This window comes from Macaca thibetana, chromosome 5 (genome assembly GCF_024542745.1).
Source record: "Macaca thibetana thibetana isolate TM-01 chromosome 5, ASM2454274v1, whole genome shotgun sequence".
NCBI classification, from domain to species: domain Eukaryota; kingdom Metazoa; phylum Chordata; class Mammalia; order Primates; family Cercopithecidae; genus Macaca; species Macaca thibetana.
Genome location: NC_065582.1, coordinates 50,204,161 through 50,224,017, shown reverse-complemented (window position 1 = coordinate 50,224,017; position 19,857 = coordinate 50,204,161). Strand labels below are relative to the sequence as shown.

General features: G+C 40.6%; 3 protein-coding genes and 1 non-coding gene across 26 annotated transcripts in view; 3 read left to right on the top strand and 1 right to left on the bottom strand.

The window, feature by feature from the left end:
- Nucleotides 1-19,857, bottom strand: part of NDUFC1 (NADH:ubiquinone oxidoreductase subunit C1) — an 829,703-nt gene that overhangs the window by 27,853 nt on the left and 781,993 nt on the right. The window contains exon 1 of one of the 21 annotated variants that reach the window (XM_050790293.1): nt 17,693-17,696. The exons of the other annotated variants lie outside the window; for them this stretch is intronic. The gene's annotated coding sequence lies outside the window, so the exon portion shown is untranslated. Of the gene's footprint in view, nt 1-17,692; nt 17,697-19,857 lie in introns of those variants that run through there. 21 annotated transcript variants of the gene reach the window in all.
- Nucleotides 1-19,857, top strand: part of RAB33B (RAB33B, member RAS oncogene family) — a 312,558-nt gene that overhangs the window by 148,568 nt on the left and 144,133 nt on the right. The gene's annotated exons all lie outside the window — the stretch shown is intronic.
- The window catches only part of NAA15 (N-alpha-acetyltransferase 15, NatA auxiliary subunit), a 90,688-nt gene that overhangs the window by 16,037 nt on the left and 54,794 nt on the right, over nt 1-19,857 (top strand). For 2 of the 3 annotated variants that reach the window (XM_050790215.1, XM_050790214.1), the window contains exon 2: nt 19,059-19,143. In XM_050790215.1, coding sequence (XP_050646172.1) covers nt 19,059-19,143 — 85 coding nt within the window. Of the gene's footprint in view, nt 1-9,262; nt 9,407-19,058; nt 19,144-19,857 lie in introns of all 3 variants that reach the window. The other variant, XM_050790216.1, reaches the window with a different exon arrangement.
- Nucleotides 1,342-1,450, top strand: LOC126955775 (U6 spliceosomal RNA). The gene has a single exon (XR_007726074.1). It is a non-coding gene; the product is annotated as a U6 spliceosomal RNA (small nuclear RNA).

Below are 19,857 nucleotides of genomic sequence, written 5' to 3'. Positions count from 1 at the left end.
TCCTGATGGTAAATCCTCGGTCATATTACATGTAATTCAGTTACCACTAAGACCCTGCTATACTGCTCTTCTGGACAGTTCCCATTGAAGCTTCTGGTCTTCGATGTTTATGCTCTTACATGTAAATTGGAGTTTTTAGTCATTTCATCCTTACAATGCTGTGGGGTCAGCTAAGGATGATTTTATTTGCTCTTATTCTTGGCCTATATGGTTTTTATGAGGATTTGTGGAGCGTGTGGAAATTGGAGGATAGTGGACCGGGCACAGTGGCTCACACCTGTAATCCCAGCACGTTGGGAGGCCGAGGCAGGCGGATCACGAGGTCAAGAGTTCGAGACCAGCCTGGCCAATATAGTGAAACCCGTCTCTACCAAGAATACAAAAATTAGCTGGGTGTGGTGGCACGTGCCTGCAATCCCAGCTACTCAGAAGGCTGAGGCAGGAGAATCGCTTGAACCCAGGAGGCGGAGGTTGGAGTGAGCCGAGATCATGCCACTGCACTCCAGCCTGGGTGACAGAGCAAGACACTGTCTCGGGAAAAAAAAAAAAAAAAGCAAACCCAAATTAGAGGATAGCCATTAACCTATAGGGGACTTAATCCGTGTTTTTTATGTGCTATACTTGAAAATATTTGTGTTTGCTTTAAAATAATTTGCAGTTTAGGTTTTATATAATTGGATAATTGGTTATACTTCTGTTTCTGTGTCCCACCGCATTGTTCTCTCTTCAAACTCTCTTGGAAGTATTTGTCGTGGAAATAACTATGAGGTTATATTTCATAGCTGTCTGTCAATCATGTGTATAATCCTTGTTTTGCAGATTTCTGCTCTTATGAAGCAGGAGTCCGAAATGCCCCTTTAATGTTCTTTCTTCAAGTAACATAATTTCATGCTACAAAACAAATGAAATATAAAATCTGGCACATTTTATGAAACATTAACAAGAGTATAGTATTCAGAAAGCGGATGGTGATTGTTACACTCAATTTTGCTTGCCATATATGTAATTTTCACTTCTGGGTTCCATATATGTAATTTTGGTAAGACCATATATGTAATTTTCACTTCTGGGTTCAAAACTTCCAAAGATACAGACCAGTGACACCCTAATGCTTGTACTCCACAAAAATATTGGTGTAAAGTTCCTACAGATCTTTCTTGTCTTTTTAATTCTGAGAGTACATATTTATTACCTTTATAATATTGAGATGCTTTTTTTGTGTGAAATACGCCAAAATTTTTTAATGGCTTATTTGGAAAAATAAAAATTTAGCAATTCCATTTCAGTTTCCCAGTTTGTTTTTTTTTTGGAACACTATTATACTATTTTTTAAAATATAGAGTGCTTCTTTGGCAGCACATATACTAAAACTGGAACAGTACAGAGAAGATTATTAACATGGCCCTTGCACAAGGATGGCATGCAAATTCATGAAACCTTCCATATTTTTAAAAATATACAAAAATTAAGTAAAATATAGAAACATGGTAACAATATTATATCAACTTCAAAGAGTGGTCTAAAATGTCAATGGAGGCTGGGCACGGTGGCTCATGCCTGTAATCCCAGCACTTCTGGAGTCTGAGATGTGCTGATCACTTGAGGTCAGGAGTTCAAGACCAGCCTGGCCAACATAGCGAAACCCCGTCTCTATGAAAAATGCAAAAATTAGCCTGGTGTGGTGGCATGTGCCTGCAATCCCAGCTACCTGGGAGGCCGAGGCAGCAGAATCGCTTAAACCCGGGAGGTGGAGGTTGCAGTGAGCCGAGATCGCACCAGTGTACTCCAGCCTAGGCAACAGACCGAGACTCCATCTCAAAAAACAAACAAACAAAAAACAACAACAACAAAAAAAACCTAAAACTTTCATATATGGAACAGCTAAAAGAACAAAGCTGTTTAGCTTGAATAAAAGAAAACAGAATTCTTACGGAGTTATAATCCTTTATCTAGTTACAGGGCAATAGTTTGGATCAGTATATCTAAAAACATTTTTGTAGGCTGGGTGCTGTGGTTCACGCCTGTCATCCCAGCACTTTGGGAGGCCGAGGCAGGTGGATCAGCTGAGGTCAGGAGTTTGAGACCAGGCTGGCCAACATGGTGAAACCCCATCTCTACTGAAAATACAAAAATTAACTGGGCATGGTGGTGCACGCCTGTAATCCCAGCTATTCAGGAGGCTGAGGCAGGAGAATCATTTAAACCCGAGAGGTGGGGGTTGCAGTGAGCTGAGATCATACCACTGCACTCTAGCCTGGCGAAATTTTGTATTTCTAGTAGAGATGGGGTTTCAGCACGTTGGCCAGGCTGGTCTCGAACTCCTGACCTTGTGATCCACCCACCTTGGCCTCCCAAAGTGCTGGGATTACAGGCGTGAGCCACCGTGCCCGGCCAAAAGTTGTATTTCTTTTATTTTTACTTTATTTATTTATTTATTTATTTAGAGACAGGCGCTCACTGTTGCCCACACTGCACTGTAGTGACATGGTCATGGCTCACTGTAACTTCAATGTCACAGGCCCAAGCAAACCTCCCACCTCAGTCTCATGGGCGGCTGGGATTACAGGTGTGCACCACCATGCCTGGAGAATTCTGTATTTTTAGTAGAGATGGGGTTTTGCCGTGTTGCCAGGCTGGTCTTGAACTCCGGGGCTCAAGCAATCTGCCCATCGTGGCCTCCCAAAGTGCTGAGATTGCAGCTGTGAGCCACCACACCCAGCCAAGTTCTATTTCTTAATATTGTGGGTTTCAGTTGCCATGATCTCATGATATGGTGTTTCAGCTCAGCCGTGGTGCTGATGCACTGTGCCTAACCACTGAGAATGTCTCTTTCTGTAATTCCTGTTACAACAGGTTCCTAAAGCACTGTTTGTTTCTTTAAACATCTTTCTCTGTGTTTTTCAGATTGGATAAATTTTATTGCACACTGATACTTTCCTGTTACCTTCTTTCTGTTTTTGAGTCCATACAGTGAGATATTTTCTCCTTAAAAAAATTGCTTCAAAGTGTTCACTGTTGCTTCCTTGAGCATTTTTATGGCACTGAATAGAAAGTCTTAGATATCTCTTTCATCTTTGCCTTGGTATCTGTTTCTTTTCCCAGGCAAGTTGAGACTTTCCTCTTTGCGTACTGTTTTATTAGACCCTGGATCTTACTTCACTCCCGTGGAAAATGTTGATAACTTTGTTTTAGCAATTTGGTTAGGTTCAAGCTTCAAGTACCAACTCCTCTTTGGGATGTTGTTCTAATATCAGTTTATTTTTCAACATCTTTGCAGTCCTGGCCGGGCGCGGTGGTTCACACCTGTAATCTCAGCACTTTGGGAGGCTGAGGCGGGCGGATCACGAGGTCAGGAGATCGAGACCATCCTGGCTAACATGGTGAAACCCCGTCTCTACTAAAAAAATACAAAAAAATTAGCTTGGCGTGGTGGCGGGCGCCTGTAGTCCCAGCTACTCGGGAGGCTGAGGGAGAATGGCATGAACCTGGGAGGCGGAGCTTGCAGTGAGCCGAGATCGCGTCACTGCAGTCCAGCCTGGGCAACAGAGCGAGACTCCATCTCAAAAACAAAAAACAAAAAAACCAAAAAACAAAACCAACATCTTTGCATCCCTATTTGGGTCTGTTCCATATATGTGCCGCCTCATAGCCAGTCTGGTGCCTGGACAGAGTATATGTTAGTTCAGTTTTCAAAGTCTTTAATATTGTGAGTAGGGTCATATTCTTGCATGTATAGGTTAGCGGGCAAACCTAGGGATTCATAAACAACTTTGTGGTGTTGCTTTTCCCAGTTCTTTCTCTGATCTTTCTGAATGTTTCCCCAGGTTATTTATTTACTTGTTTTTGTTTTGAGACAGAGTCTCACTCTGTCGCCCAGGCTGGAGTGCAGTGGTGCAATCTCGGCTCACTACAACCTCTGCCTCCTGGGTTCAAGCGATTCTCCTGCCTCTGTCTCCTGAGTAGCTGGGACTACAGGCGCACACCACCACACCTGGCTAATTTTTGTATTTTTAATAGAGATGGGATTTTACCATGTTGGGCAGGCTGGTCTTGAACTCCTCAGGTGATCCACCTGCCTTGACCACCCAAAGCGTTGGGATTATACGTGTGAGCCACCGCGCCGGGCCTCGCTGGTGTTTTTTGAGACTGGGTCTCATCGTGTTGCCCAGGCTGATCTTGAACTCCTAGCTTCAAGCAGTCCTCCTGCCTGGGCCTCCCAAAGTGTTGAGGTTACTGGTGGGAGCCATCTCACCCAGCCACCTCTTTTTATTCTCTGGCTAGAAAGCTGGGCCTTTAATAAGCTATTCTGTGACTGTGTCTGTCTAGAGATTTATTCATTGTTTTAATCTTCTCAAAGAACCAACTTTTGATTTCACAAATTTCTTCTGTTTGTCTTATTTTTTTTGTATTTTTTTTTGCCAAAGCCAAGTATTTCTGAATTTTTTCTGTTTAATTGATTCTGTTTTTATCTTTATTATTTGCTTCCGCTTATGTTAGGTTTAATTTGCTCTTGTTTTTTCTAATTTCTTAAGGTGACGTCTATTAAAAATTTCCATTTTAAAAATAGTTTCCATTTCTTCATTGAGATTTTCTGTTTCTTCTTAAAAAAAAATTCATAGCCTTTTACTTATTTTTTTGTAGAGATGGGTCTCACTGTGTTTCCCACACTAGTCTCAAACTCCTGGCCTCAAGTGATCCTCCTGCCTCAGCCTCCAGAAGTACTGGGATTACAAACTTGAGCCATAGTTCCTGGCCCTTATTTGTTTTTTTTTTTTTATGAGACGGAGTCTCACTTTGTTGCCCAGGCTGGAGTGCAGTGGCACAATCTCTGTTCACTGCAAGCTCTGCCTCCCGAGTTCATGCCATTCTCCTGCCTCACCCTCCTAAGTAGCTGGGACTACAGGCGCCCCCCACCACGCCCAGCTAATTTTTGTTTTTTGTATTTTTAGTAGAGATGGGGTTTCACCATGTTAACCAGGTTGGTCTCAATCTCCTGAGCTGGTGATCCGCCCGCCTCAGCCTCCCAAAGTGCTGGGATTACAGGTGGGAGCCACCGCGCCCTGCCCCATTATTTGTTTTTTGTTGCATTTTTGTTTTACTTTAAATCCTTTAGTGTTAGATAATAGTAATTTGTTTTAAAGTCTCAGCTACTTCCGTCATTGTTATTAATATTTCTGACTTTTTAAAAAATTTCTTTCTCCTGTAGGTCATGGGTTAGTTTCCTGCTTGGAATTTATAGTAATTTTCCTCCCATAATTTTGCGTAGTATGGATCCTAGGATATTTAGTGTCTGGATCCTCTTGCCTTTCTTAATAGAGTTTTGTTTTGGCAGACAGTTAATTTGCTTGTTTATCAGCTTCTTTTTGAGACTTGTTTTTTTTTTTTTTTTGAGACGGAGTCTAGCTCTGTTGCCCAGGCTGGAGTGCAGTGGCCGGATCTCAGCTCACTGCAAGCTCCGCCTCCCGGGTTCACGCCATTCTCCTGCCTCAGCCTCCCGAGTAGCTGGGACTACAGGCGCCCGCCACCTCGCCCGGCTAATTTTTTTTGTATTTTAGTAGAGACGGGGTTTCACCGTGTTAGCCAGGATGGTCTCGATCTCCTGAACTCGTGATTCGCCCGTCTCGGCCTCCCAAAGTGCTGGGATTACAGGCTTGAGCCACCGCGCCCGGCGGAGACTTGTTTTTAAGTTTTAATAAAGATGGGTTGATATGGTTTGTTTGTGTCCCCACCCAGATCTTATCTTGAATTCCCACGTGTTGTGGGAGGGACCTGGTAGGAGGTAATCGAATCATGGGGGCAGGTCTTTCCTGTGCTGTTCTCATGATAGTGAATGAGTCTCATGAGACCTGATGATTTTAAAAAGGGGAGTTTTCCTGCCCAAGCTCTCTTCTCTGGTCTGCTGCCATGTAAGACATGGCTTTCATCTTCTGCCGTGATTGCGAGGCTTCTCCAGCCTCATGGAACTGTAAGTCCAGTAAACCTCTTTGTTTTGTAAATTGCCCGGTCTCATGTATGTCTTTATTAGCAGCACAAAAATGGACTAATACACGGGTCTGGATTAATCTTATCCTAAGGTGTGAGCTTTCTGGATCTCTGCTGAATTCTGCAGTCTTTAACGTAGTCTCTTAACTTGATACTTGGAATTCAAATGTCTGCCAGCCATGCATGAGCACCAATCGTTGTTACACTCATGCTACTTGGTAATTGTTCTTTGCCCAGCTTTCATAGACCTTTGCTGTGTACCTGTTCAGCTTACAGTGTGTGTGTATTTTATTTTATTTTTGAGATGGGGTCTTGCTCTGTTGCCCAGCCTGGAGTACAGTGGGGCAATTTTGGCTCACTGCAACCTCCATCTCCTGGGTTCAAGGGATTCTTGTGCCTTAGCCTCCTGAGTAGCTGGGATTACAGGCATGCACCACCACGCCTGGCTAATTTTCACATTTTTAGTAGAGATGGGTTTCACCATGTTGGCCTGGTTATCTTGAACTCCTGACCTCAAGTGACCCGCCCACCTTGTCCTCCCAAAGCACTGGGATTGCCAGCATGAGCCACGGCTCCCAGCATGAGCCACGGCTCCCAGCCTCAGCTTAGTATTTGACGGAAGATTCCTGTGGCAGATTTGTTTTTCTTTTTTTCTTTTTAGATGAAATTTTGCTCTTTTTACCCAGGCTAGAGTACAGTGGTGTGATCTTGGCTCACTGTCACCTCCACCTCCTGGGTTCAAGCGGTTCTCCTGCCTTAGCCTCCTGAGGAGCTGGAATTGTAGGTGCCCGCCACCATGCCTGACTAATTGTTGTATTTTTAGTAGAGATGTGGTTTCACCATGTTGGCCAGGGTGGTCTCGAACTCCCAAACTCAGGTGATCCACCTTGGCCTTGGCCTCGGCCTCCCAAAGTTCTTGGATTACAGGCACGTGCCACTACACCTGGCTAAGTTTTGTATTTTTAGTAGAGACGGGGTTTTGCCATGTTGGCCAGACTGGTTTTGAACTCCTGACCTCAAGTGATTTGCCTGCCTTAGCCTCCCTAAGTGCTGCGATTACAGGCATGAGCCACCGCGTCCAACTCCTGTGGCAGACTTCTGAAGCCTCTTCTGTATATAGTTCTCTCTAGCACCCTACCCCATAAATTCCAGGCGTCCCAGCAGTTTCTAATTCTCATATCTACTCAGGTCAGTGAGACTGCTAAGCTCTGTTTAGGTCCCCCACCCACACACCCACACCTCTTACATCTATTCTGTAGTCTGGAAGATGCTTCTAGACAGAAATAGGGATTTTCTTGGAATTTACCCTGCTTATCTTCTGAAACCATAGTCCTGTATTGGCTTTTGTCCAACAGCGGAAAACCAACTATTTTATGTTACTTTCCGGTTTTATAGTTGCCAGGAACTTCATCTAGTGTCAGTTATTCTTATACATTTGGGAGCAGAAGTCTCAGAGGGTATGGTGCCAGAATTTAGCACATGCGACTTTATTATCTGTTAGAACCATTCAGTCGCTTTTATTTTTTTGAGGAAGGTCTTACTGTGTTGCCCAGGCTATGGTGCAGCAGCCTTGTCCTCCCAGAGTCGAGCAATCCTCCCACCTCAGCCTCCCCAGTAGCTGAGACTACAGGGGTGTGCCACCAGGCCCAGCTAAGTTTTGTATTTTTTGTAGAGACAGGGTTTCACTATGTTTCCCAGGTTTGTCTGGAACTCCTGCTCAAGCAATCTGCCCACCTTCACCTCCCAAAGTGCTGCAATTACAGGCATCAGCCCAGCCCAGTCTGTTTTAATTATATCCTGGTTTGCTTCTTTGCTTCATTGTTTCTATAGCACAGTGTTAATATTTTAAATGTTAATTCCTGGTGAAAAACAATAGCCTGTATTATTATTCTAGTATTTTTGAAACTATTACGTTAGATTTTGAACTAAAATATGCAGGTGTTATAGGTAGGAGGACAGATAGATAATCTGGCATTCCTTCCATAGCAAGGGAAATCCTTATTCACAGTTTTGAAATTTCAAGAACTCCCCAAACACAAGAGTTTCAGATGAGGGAATGTAGACCTGTATTCTGTTCAATGCAATGATTCTTCTGTGGAGAGCTGAAAATGTCTGTCTACTGTCATTTTATAAAACCTGTTTTAAGTGAATTGAATGTAAAACATATGTTGAAAGTATACCGTATGTAGTATTTTGCATTTCACTTTCCCTAAATAAAAGTAAAGTAAGTTCCCTAAAAAGTTAGTTTAGGGCTGGGCACAGTGGCTCACGCCTGTCATCCCAGCACTTTGGGAGGCCGAGGTAGGGGAGTTCGATATCACCAGAGATTGGGAGTTCAAGACCAGCCTGGCCAACATCCAAATTGGATATTTTTTGTTACTTCTTCCTTTCTATATTCTCATTTGTATTAAGTGACCTATTATAGAATTAGTGCATTTGGTGAAAAAAATTGAGATCTATTTACTTAAATGCATGTTGGTTATTGTTGAGGAGAAATGAATTATTAGTTATTTGGAGGGGCATGCCATTCTGAATTATTATTTTTTTTTTTTGTAATTTTTTTAGTGGAGATGGGGTTTCACCGGGTTAGCCAGGATGGTCTCGATCTCCTGACCTCGTGATCCGCCCGTCTCGGCCTCCCAAAGTGCTGGGATTACAGGCTTGAGCCACCGCGCCCAGCCATTATTCTGAATTATTTTTACAGCTCACGTTGACAGGAGATAATTGAAATACAGCTCACGTTGACAGGAGATAATTGAAATAATGGCATTGAATATAATTTCAATAAGGACATAGCTGAATTTCATTAATTGAGAACATAATTGTTAGGGTCTAAAATTTAGCTACTATTCTAAGTATGATAAAGTAAAAAGCTAAGTGCTATAATATAAACATATCTCATGCAAAGAGAGGATCTTTAGTTTTTCATTTTCATATCAGTTATTTGGAGGGGATTATCTAGTTTAATTTTGTGTGTTCACTTCTCACTTTATTTTTGACATTTTTATTGTCCATTTGATTATAAGACTGAGTAAACAATGTAACAGTTGAATTTGTTGATTAGAAGATCTTTTAAAAGATAAAAATTTAGGCATTAATTACCTTTATGTTAACATTTAATGTAATTTCTGTATGTGATGGAAAGAGCTTTTAACCAGGAGTCAGAGAGCCTAAATTATAGTCTTAAATTTTGCCACTAGCTAGGTATGTAATGTGGGGTAAGTTACTTGTTTTCTAAATTTTACCTCTACAATAAGGATTAAACCTTTTGTGCTTATAGGATGATCATGCTGATTAAATGTTATCGAGAAGTCTCTGAAAAACATACCATAAACAAATAAAGATATTTCCAGTCACACCACCAAAAATACCAACTGGAATCCTGAATATTTAAAAAATCGGCTATGCAAAATAAAGTTACATTGTGCGTGTCAAGTAAGAATATCAATTTTATTTATTTTTTAAGAGACAGTGTATTGTTCTGTGGCTCAGGTTGGAGTGCAGTGTTGCCATCACGGCTCACTGCAGCCTTAGACTCCTGGGCTCAAACCGTCCTCCCACCTCAGCTTCATGAGTAGCGGGGACTACAGGCATGCCACCATGCCCAGTTAATTTTTTAATTTTTTTGTAGAGACAGTGGGTCTCAAACTCCCGCCTCAGATGATCCTCTCACCTCAGCCTCCCAAAGTATTGGGATTACAGGTCTGAGCCACCATGCCCAGCCATTGTCTGTTTTTATATGCTAGTTTGAATTATATTTGTATAGGTTCACATTGTATTGTAGAATAGTAAACTATTCCATAAGTTTTGGGTGAAAACTTTCTTGTTAAAATCAGAATGTTTAATAGCAGTTGCAAGGAGATTATGGGTTGATTTTCTTTTTTCTTTTTTTTAAAGCTTTCTATAATGGCTGTTACTTGTGTTAGCAGTTTTACTTTTTTTGTAAAATGTTCTAGGCACTAGATTAGGGAAGTAGTTATAATGGTTAGGTGTTATGGTTGTATATATTGTCTGGTTTCAGATTCTCTTTCTATCACTTAATAGCAGTGTGACCTTGGCCAAATTATATAACCTCCTGGACCTCAGTTATCTCATGTAAAATGAAGATAGTAAGACTACCCGCTTCATATCATTATTAAGATTAAATAAATTTTCCCTGTGAAACACTTAGCACAGTGCCTGGGACTCAGTAAATGCTCATTAAGTATTAGCTGTTATTATTGCTAAGTGTTTTACATGTCTTTTTCTCATGATTGCTCTCCATGATTTAAGGATTCTTTTTGATACTCAGCAAAGTACCAAATAAGATTATAGAATTAAAGTCTAGAGTCACTGTTTAAAACCAGAGCTATTTGATTCCAAAAGCGGCCCTTTTCACTACTTCGTTAATTCCTCAAAGTAAATTTTTCAGTTCATAATGTTTCTGTTATATAAACATTACCTTGGAATGTAATGCTAGGATTATGACACAGTGATGATATTTTATCAATTGTATACTTTTAATGGATGAGACCTAGATTTCCTTTTATATCATATTTACTGTATTAGTTTTGGTAATTTAAGCCTTTGGCATAAAGGCGATTAATACAAAGTCAATTAAAAGAGATTTTTACTTAGTCTCTTTTAGTTAAAAGAGACTATAAGTTAGTACTTTTAGTTTAGGTATGTCATTGATTTTGGGTGTCCTTTTTGTCGTTTTAATTTTTTTTATCAGTTACTAATAAATCTTTTTTCCTTTCTTTGAGACAGTGTCTCTCTCTGTCTTGCCCAGGCTGGGGTGCAGTGGTGTGACCATAGTTCACTGCAGCCTCAACCTCCTAGGCTCAAGGAATCCTCCTCCTGCCTCAGCCTCCTGAGTAGTTGGGCCTAAAGGCACACACCACCATGCCTAGCTAATTTTTTCATTTTTTTGTAGAGACAGGGTCTCACTATGTTATGCAGGCTGGTCTTGAACTCCTGGGCTCAAGCAATCCCCCGGCCTTGGCCTTCCAAAGTGTTGGGATGACAGATATGAGCCACTGTGCCAGGCCAGTAAATATTTATTTGTTTGTTTGTTTGTTTGAGACAGAGTCTTGCTCTGTCACCCAGGCTGAAGTACAGTGGTGCAGTTTCAGCTCACCATAACCTCTGCCTCCTGGGTTCAAGTGATTCTCATGCCTCAGCCTCCCAAATAGCTGGTAGTACAGGTGTGCGTCACCACGCCTAGCTAATTTAAAATATTTTTAGTAGAGACAGGGTTTCTCCATGTTGGCCAGGTTGGTCTTGAACTCTTGACCTCAGATGATCTGCCCACCTTGGCCTCCCAAAGTGCTGGAATTACAGACGTGAGCCACTGCACCCGGCCTGACCTGTAAATCTTATTCTCGTTCTTTTTCATATCTTAGGCAAATATTTGTTTCTGTTTCTGTTGGATGTACACCTAGGTTGGAAGGATTGGATCAGATAATATGTGTATTTGTTTTTGTTTTGTTTTGTTTTGTTTTGTTTGAGACAGAGTCTTGCTCTGTTGCTCAGGCTGGAGTACAGTGGTGTGAACACGGCTCACTGCAGCTTTACCTCCCTGGCTCAAGCAGTCCTCCTGCCCCACCCTCCTGAGTAGCTGGGACTATATACAGGTGCTTACTACCATGCCTGGCTGTTTTATTTTTTGTAGAGATGAGATCTCACTCTGTTGCCTGAGCTGGTCTGAAACTCCTCCCAAAGTGCTAGGATTATAGGCATGGGAGAATAAACACCTGGCTGTTTACTAGTTTTGTTAGAAAACTGCTAAACAGTATTTTTTAAAATTTGGGCTTATTGAGTTAATACTGTTTATGCCATAAAAGTCCGTCTGCCATACTGTTTTGCAAAGTGGTCATACCAATTTTTTTAACCCTACCAGTGATGTATGAGTTCACAGTTGCTTTGCTATTTCTCCAACTGTTGATATTGTCTAATTTAATGACATAGCATTTTTTAAATGTAATTAAAACCTTTTAATGTGTTTATTGCCTATTAAGACATCCTTTCTTGGGTGTGTTTGTTTAAGACTCTTGCTAGTGGCCGGGCGCGGTGGCTCAAGCCTGTAATCCCAGCACTTTGGGAGGCCGAGACGGGCGGATCACGAGGTCAGGAGATCGAGACCATCCTGGCTAACATGGTGAAACCCCGTCTCTACTAAAAAATACAAAAAAAACTAGCCGGGCGAGGTGGTGGGCGCCTGTAGTCCCAGCTACTCGGGAGGCTGAGGCAGGAGAATGGCGTAAACCCGGGAGGCGGAGCTTGCAGTGAGCTGAGATCCGGCCACTGCACTCCAGCCTGGAGACAGAGCGAAACTCCGCCTCAAAAAAAAAAAAAAAAAAAAAAAAAAAAAAGACTCTTGCTAGTTGGGTTTTCTGCCTTACTGTAACTGATATTTATGAATTTTAAAGATATTTTCTGGATATAAGATGTTTGTTGGACATATATATTCATTGTAAATACATATTTCCTGACTTCTCTTTTTTCAGACTCTTTATGTTGGACGTTTAGAACTTTCTGTTTAAGGGATCTTACCTACTTCAACTAATGGAAGATATATTTCTGTGTTTTCTTCTAGAAGCTTTTTTTTTTTGGAAACAGAATCTCGCTCTGTTGCCCAGACTAGAGTGCAGTGGCACAATCTCAGCTCACTGTAACCTCTGCCTCCCGCGTTTAAGAAATTCTCCTGCCTCAGCCTCCCTAGTAGCTAGAATTACAGGCGTGCACCACCACACCCCGCTAATTTTGTATTTTTAGTAGAGACACAGTTTCGCCATGTTGGCCAGGCTGGTCTTGAACTCCTGACCTCAGGTGATCCACCTGTCTCAGCTTCCCAAAGTTCTAGGATTACAGGTGTTCTAGAAGCTTTTTCATTTTAACCTACACATTTAGATCTGCAGTGTTTTTAGATTTTTTTTATTGTGAAGAAAGGTCACTGTAGTTCCACTAATTATCTTTTTCTACATTTTCTCTCTCTTTAATCGAGGTGGTTTCTGTTGCTATGTCTGTCTTCTACTGATTTTTTTTTCTTCCGAAGTGTCATAAACTCTGCTTTACTCTTATCTGGGAAAGGTTTCATTTTTAAAAAATTAAATTTAAAATTTTATTTTATTAGTTTTTTCAGATAGTCTCGCTGTGTTGCCCATGCTGAGTACAGTGGCACAATCTTGGCTCACTGCAATCTCTACCTCCCGGGTTCAAGCAGTTCTCCTGCCTCAGCCTCCCAAGTAGCTGAGATTACAGGTGTTTGCCGCCACGCCTGGCTAACTTTTGTATTTTTAGTAGAGACGGAGGTTTCACCATGTTGGCCAGACTGTTCTCGAACTCCTCACCTCAAGTGATCTGCCTGCCATGGCCTCCCAAAGTGCTGGGATTATAGGCGTGAGCTACCACACCCGGCTGGTTTCATGTTAAATTCTGTATTTTCTTTTTTCCTTTTTTTTTTTTCTTTTTCTGTTTTTTGAGATGGAGTCTCGCTCTGTCGCCAGGCTGGAGTACAGTGGTGTGATCTCAGCTCACTGCAACCTCTGCCCCCTGGGTTCAAACAATTCTCCTGCCTCAGCCTCCCAAGTAGCTGGGACTACAGGCGTGTGCCACCAAGCCCAGCTAATTTTTGTATTTTTAGTAGAGATGGGGTTTCACCAGGTTGGCCAGGATGGTCTCGATCTCTTGACCTTGTGATCCACCTGCCTTAGCCTCCCAAAGTGAGCCACCGCGCCCAGCCTTCAACTTTTTTTTTTTTTTCCCCCTCAGACAGAGTCTTACACTGTTGCCCAGGCTGGGGTGTAGTGGTACAATCTTGACTCACTGAAACCTCCACCTCCCAGGTTCAAGCAATTATCCTGCCTCAGCCTCCCAAGTAGCTGGGATTATAGGTGCGTACCGCCCTGCCTGGCTAATTTTTTTTTTTTTTTTGTATTTTTAGTAGAGATGGGGTTTTGCCAATGTTGGCCAGGCTGGTCTTGAACTCCTGGTCTCAAGTGATCTGCCCGTCTTGGCCTTCTAAAGTGCTAGGATTACAGGCATGAGCCACTGTGCACAGCCTTAATACTGTATTTTCATCTTTATAAATTCTATTTGTTTTTTAAAATATATTTTCCTCTTCATTTGTTTATCCATTGCTTAAATTTTGAGCACATTTATAATAGTTGTTTTAACTTCTTTATCATAATTCCATCACATTTTAATTTCTCCTGATTATGGATCATGTTTTCCTGCTCTTAGCTGTCTAGATATTTTCTATTAGATGTTATACATTATAGGTTTTATATTATTTTACTAAATTTAACTGTCTTTGAAGAGTGGTGTTGGACTTTGTTGTGGTGCACAGTAAAGATGCTTGTCTGTCAACCTGATTTTTTTGAGGGTTTGTTAGGGTGGGTCTAGAGTAATACTCTAGGGCTAGTGTTTGTCTACTCTTAAGGAATGACATTTTTGCAGTATTTGCTGAATTCTACAGCTGTTCGTTGACACTCTATTCTGGCAAGTTGGAACTCTCACTACCTTGTGGGCCATGAGAATTGTTAAACTTAATGAGTCCTGATCATTCTTTGTCTGGCCTTGTTATATTTCCCCCTCCATATGCAAAACTTAGTGTACTCAACAGTTTTCAACAACAGACACATGGGGACCTTCTATGGATTTTTGGATCTCTTTCTCAGGGTAGTTCCATCTCTTGCAGAGTACCTCAGCCTCATTGAACATCAGTCTTTGTTTCTTAACTCTGTGGGCTCCTGTAGTTTGCTTAGGATCCTTCCTCCTGTGCTGTGATATAGATAGTGCCTCCAGGTATAAAGTGATGGCATTTCTAGAGCTCATCATGTTTGTTTCCCTTTCTCTTGGTTCACAGTCTTCCGCCACCTGTTAGCACCACCTGTTGAACCTGTTATTTCATATATTTTGTCCCGTTTTGTTTATGATGAAAGAACAAGTTGAGCTTCACTTACTTCATCATGCCAAAAGTGAAAGTCACCTAACTACATTTTTATAAATGTAAAATTTCAGAAAGCTGATGGTTTTATGAGCAGTGACACTTAACCCTCTTCTTTATAGGTATATAGTTTTCATAAACAGCAAGAAGTTAATAACATTCCTTTTAATTATGTTAGTCTTTACATCATAGCTTCCTTTAGTGCTTTCTTATTGTAAGAAAAACAAGTTACTTTTAGGCTTTCTGCTAAGTAAATGGGAACACTAAATTTAGCTACTTAGTCTTACTATGTTTCTTTGGCTACATATGGTGAATGACAGCTCTCAAGTAACTGCTTCTGCTTTCTCCTCCTCTTGTCCCTAAAATCACTGTGCCTGCTGAATGCATAGTTGATTGTGGGAGACAAAGAAAAATATTCAACCAGTTAGGAAGCTATTGCTGAGAAACTGGGTCTGATGGGACCTACTAGAGGACAGAAGTATAAGGGAAGGAGAAGTACCAAAGATGATTAGTTTTTTTTTTTTTTTTTTTTGCATAATCATCTAGTTGATTGAGTTGAAGCGGGGGCATCAACTCTATCTTCAGGATGGTGAAGACTTGGTGCAGAATACATTTTGGGCAAGAAAATCAGTTGTATTTGGATATATTAGGTTTCAGATGCAAAACAACAGCATTGGAAGGCTGAGGCAGGAGGATTGCTTGAGCCTGTGATTGACCCACTGCACTCCAGTCTGGGCCAGAGTGAGATCCTGTCTCAAAGCAACAACAAAGTGGAGATGATGGGTATATAGGTGGTTGTAAAACAACTCTAGTTTGCCTTAGTATGAACTTAATTGATTTCTTGATACTAAAATGTAAATTTTTACATTTTTATTTTTCTGTTTCTACACATTTTCTGCCATGATTTTTGCCATCACTTGCATTAATTTCCTTCCCAGATTTTAAATATATTGCCTCAAAAATTATGAGCAAAATTTTAAAAATTTACGTCAATGTGTTCTGGCACGAATTGTGTGTTTTAGATGCACATTTTTTTTCTGTAACAAATACAATGCTTTAAAAATAAATTTTCATGTGAAAGCATATGTTGATGTCTAAAAGTCAACTAGCACTAAAAGATATATGATGAAACAAATAATGTTCTCTATTTTCTCCCATCCACTTGGTTTCCTACTCCAGAATCAAGCAACTTCAGTTCTTTATTTTGTCTGGTATTTGCCTTCTTGTTGCTTAGTAATACATCACTATTTCTTCTTGATACATAGCTTTTAAATACTTGTTGACCTCTAGTTTTTGAAAATGAGGACTCAGAACTTACTCATTCACACTTTTGCCCACTTCCATTTTCCTCGTTCCTCAACATAATTATATCATGAGTTTTTTTTTTTTTTTTTTTCTTCTTTTTTTTGTTTTGAGACAGAATCTGGCCCTGTTGCCCAGGCTGGAATGTGGTGGCATGATCTTGGCTCACTGCAACCTCCGCCTCCCAGGTTCCAGTGATTCTCCTGCCTCAGCCTCCTGAGCAGCTGGGATTACAGGCGCCTGCATGCCATCATGCCTGGCTAATTTTTTTTTTTTTTTTTTTTTTTTTGTATTTTTAGTAGAGATGGAGTTTCACCATGTTGGCCAGGCTGGTCTCGAACTCTTGACCTTAAGTGATCTGCTCGCCTCAGCCTCCCAAAGTGCTGGGATTACAAGCATGATCTTCTGCGCCCAGCCATATCACAAGTTTTTTATAAACTAGTACAGAGTGTTTGCATTTTTATAACTATGCATGTATTGTTCAGTATTGAGCCAAATTTATACTAAATCCAAGTCTTATACAAGCTTTTGTTTTTTGTGGAGTTAATACCTATTATTTAGGCAGTTGCCTGGTTTTCTGTAGACCTGTTGCTCATGTTCTGCAAGTGTGCCTGTATTTCTGTCATGAGCTTATGATTAACATTTTCCATATTAGCAAGCACACTAGTTCAATTTTTGCTCTTGCTGGAAACCTATTCCATAGCAGCTTTTGACTTCTGCTCCAGTCTGGAGTGGCTACTCTCTAGTTCTTTTTTCTGTATTAGATTCCCTACTTAATTACTAAGTCCTATAGTGCTTTTTTTTTTTGAGATATGGTCTCACACTATCATCTAGCCTGGAATGCAATAGCGTGATCTTAGCTCACTTACAACCTCTGCCTCCCGGGTTCAAATGATTCTCCTGCCTCAGCCTCCCGAGTAGCGAGGATTACAGGCGCCCGCCACCATGCCCAGCTAATTTTTGTATTTTTAGTAGAGATGGGGTTTCTCCATATTGGCCTGGCTGGTCTCGAACTCCTGACCTTGTGATCTGCCCGCCTCGGCCTCTCAAAGTGCTGGGATTACATATGTGAGCCACCACGCCCGGCCCTCCTTAGTGCCTTTTTAAAAATTTATCTTCTTTTAATGGCTTCTTAAGGAAGAATACGTGGACACAAAAGTTTAGCTTTTTGCAAAGCTTTGAAATGTCATTTTGCTCTTATACAGTCTTGGTATTTTGGTTTGTTTGGGTTTTTTTTTCTTTTTTTTTTTTTTTGAGACGGAGTCTCACTCTGTTGCCCAGGCTGGAGTGTGGTGGCACGATCTCCGCTCACTGCAACCTCTGCCTCCTGGGTTTAAATGATTTTCCTGCCTCAGTCTCCTGAGTAGCTGGGATTACAGGTAGCGCCACCAGGCCTGGCTAGTTTTTGTATTTTTAGTAGAGACAGGGTTTCACCATGTTGACCAGCCTGGTCTCGAACTCCTGACCTCATATGATCTGCCCCCCTCGGCCTCCCAAAGTGCTGGGATTACAGGTATGAGCCACCATGCCTAGCCTCTTATATAGTCTTCATGTATGGGAGCAAAATGACATTTTGCGAGGTTGGTTCCAGGATCTCCCTTGGGTACCAAAATCCAGGGATGCTCAAGTCCTTGATACACAGTGGCACAGTATTTGCATATAACCTATGCACATCCTCTTGTATACTGTAAATTATCTCTAGGTTATTTATAATACCTAATACAATGTAAATACTGTGTAAATAGTTGTTATACTGTATTGCTTAGACATTAATTACAAGAAAAAAGTGTACTTTTGTATAGACGCAGTTTTGTTTTGTTTTGTTTTGTTTTTTTCCCTGAATACTTTCTATCTGTAGTTAGCAGACTCCACAGATGTAGAACCCATGGATATGGGGACTGACTGTACTTGACTGATGACTTGGCTGGGTATAGAATTATAAGTTGAAACTTAATTTTCACTCTGAATTTTGAAGGCTGTATATTTGTCTTCTAGATTTCAACAGTATTTCATTTTTACTTTGGAATAAGAGTGCACTGCCATTCTGATTATAGATCTTTTTTATGTGACTTGTTTTTTTTCCCTCTCTGGAAGTTTTTAAGGCCCTTTTTTTTTTTTTTATTTTCAGGCTTTGAGATTTCACTGTGATATGTTACAGTCTGGGTATTTTTTCCATGTATTTTGCATGGACATTTTTGGCCCTTTCAGCTTGAAAGCTTCAGTAAAAAGAAAATATTCTTCAGTAAAAATAAAATGTTCTTTAGAAAACTAGCTGGGCATAGTGGCTCATGCCTATTATTCCAGCCCCTGGGGAGGCCGAGGCAGGAGGATTGCTTGAGTGAGTCCCAAAATCGCTTGAGAATCTTGGAGTTTGAGACCAGCCTAGGCAACATAGTGAGTCCCTGTCTCTACAAAAAATAAAAATATTAGCCAGGTGTGGTGGCGTGTGCCTGTAGTCCTAGCTACTTGGAAGGCTGAGATAGAAGTATTCCTTGAGCCCAGGTGGATAAGGCCGCTGTGAGCTATGATCACGCCACTGTGCCCTGCCTGGGTGACAGAGTGAGTCTCAGTCTTTAAAAAAAAAAAATTCTATACCATTTATTTTTCTGTTCTCTTTCTGCATTACTCAGTTGTTGGACTTTACTAATCTGTATTCTGTTCGTTTGTCTTTATTTTACTTCCTGTATTTGAACCTTTTGTATTTTTTATTGGCATTTTTCCGGGATTTAGAAGCATATGGAAATAACATTCTGTTTTTTTTAAACAGAGTAGAGAAATTTAGTGTTTAATTTAATGTTGTTTGCATTCCTTGCTAAACTTGAATTTTTTTTGTTTGTTTTGACAGAGGTGTTATGAACACAAACAGTATAGAAATGGATTGAAATTCTGTAAACAAATACTTTCTAATCCCAAATTTGCAGAGCATGGAGGTAAGTGCAAGTAGATAAAGCTTTACTACATACCTGTCTGGCTTCTCTTAGTGGATTGTATTCTTCCCAGCTGCCTTAACTGTTTTCCAGAGAGAACAGACCCTCTCATCTTTGACTTCTGTGAGAAGGTGAAATTTAATACTGAATTTTGAATTTAATATCAAGAAAATGATAACACATTTTACTTGAGTTCTGATTTATTCTTAGTTTGAATATTAGCTCTGTAGGAAAAGAGAAATAACTTAATAGGATAGAATGCCAAAATTTACTTTAGAACTTTGGTTGAGCTGGATAAATTTTATGCTTTATAATAAGCTTATTCAGAAAGTGACCATTTGGTCCTTTGCTCATGAACTGTCATATTTTTAATTTATGTTTTTCAGTTTTTCAAGACCTAGTTATGTTTAAGACATGATTTGTATATTGTAATGTTCTGAAAATGTACAGGCTTTTGTTTGTGTGAAGGTAGATTGTTGGATGGTGAGATATTTGTAGAGCAAGGGGAGAGTGTGTGGCTAAACTTGAGAGGAGGCAAAGGAAAAATAAGGTTTCGCAGGTCTCATTTGTACAGTTAAGAAACATGGCTTTTCAGTAACTATTGATAATATACTCTTAGTATTGAAGATGAGGAGAGTAATAATTCTCCATTAGATTCCTTGCTTTTTTTTTGGCCTGTGTTTATAATAATTCTCACTTTCTTTCACTGCATTTCAC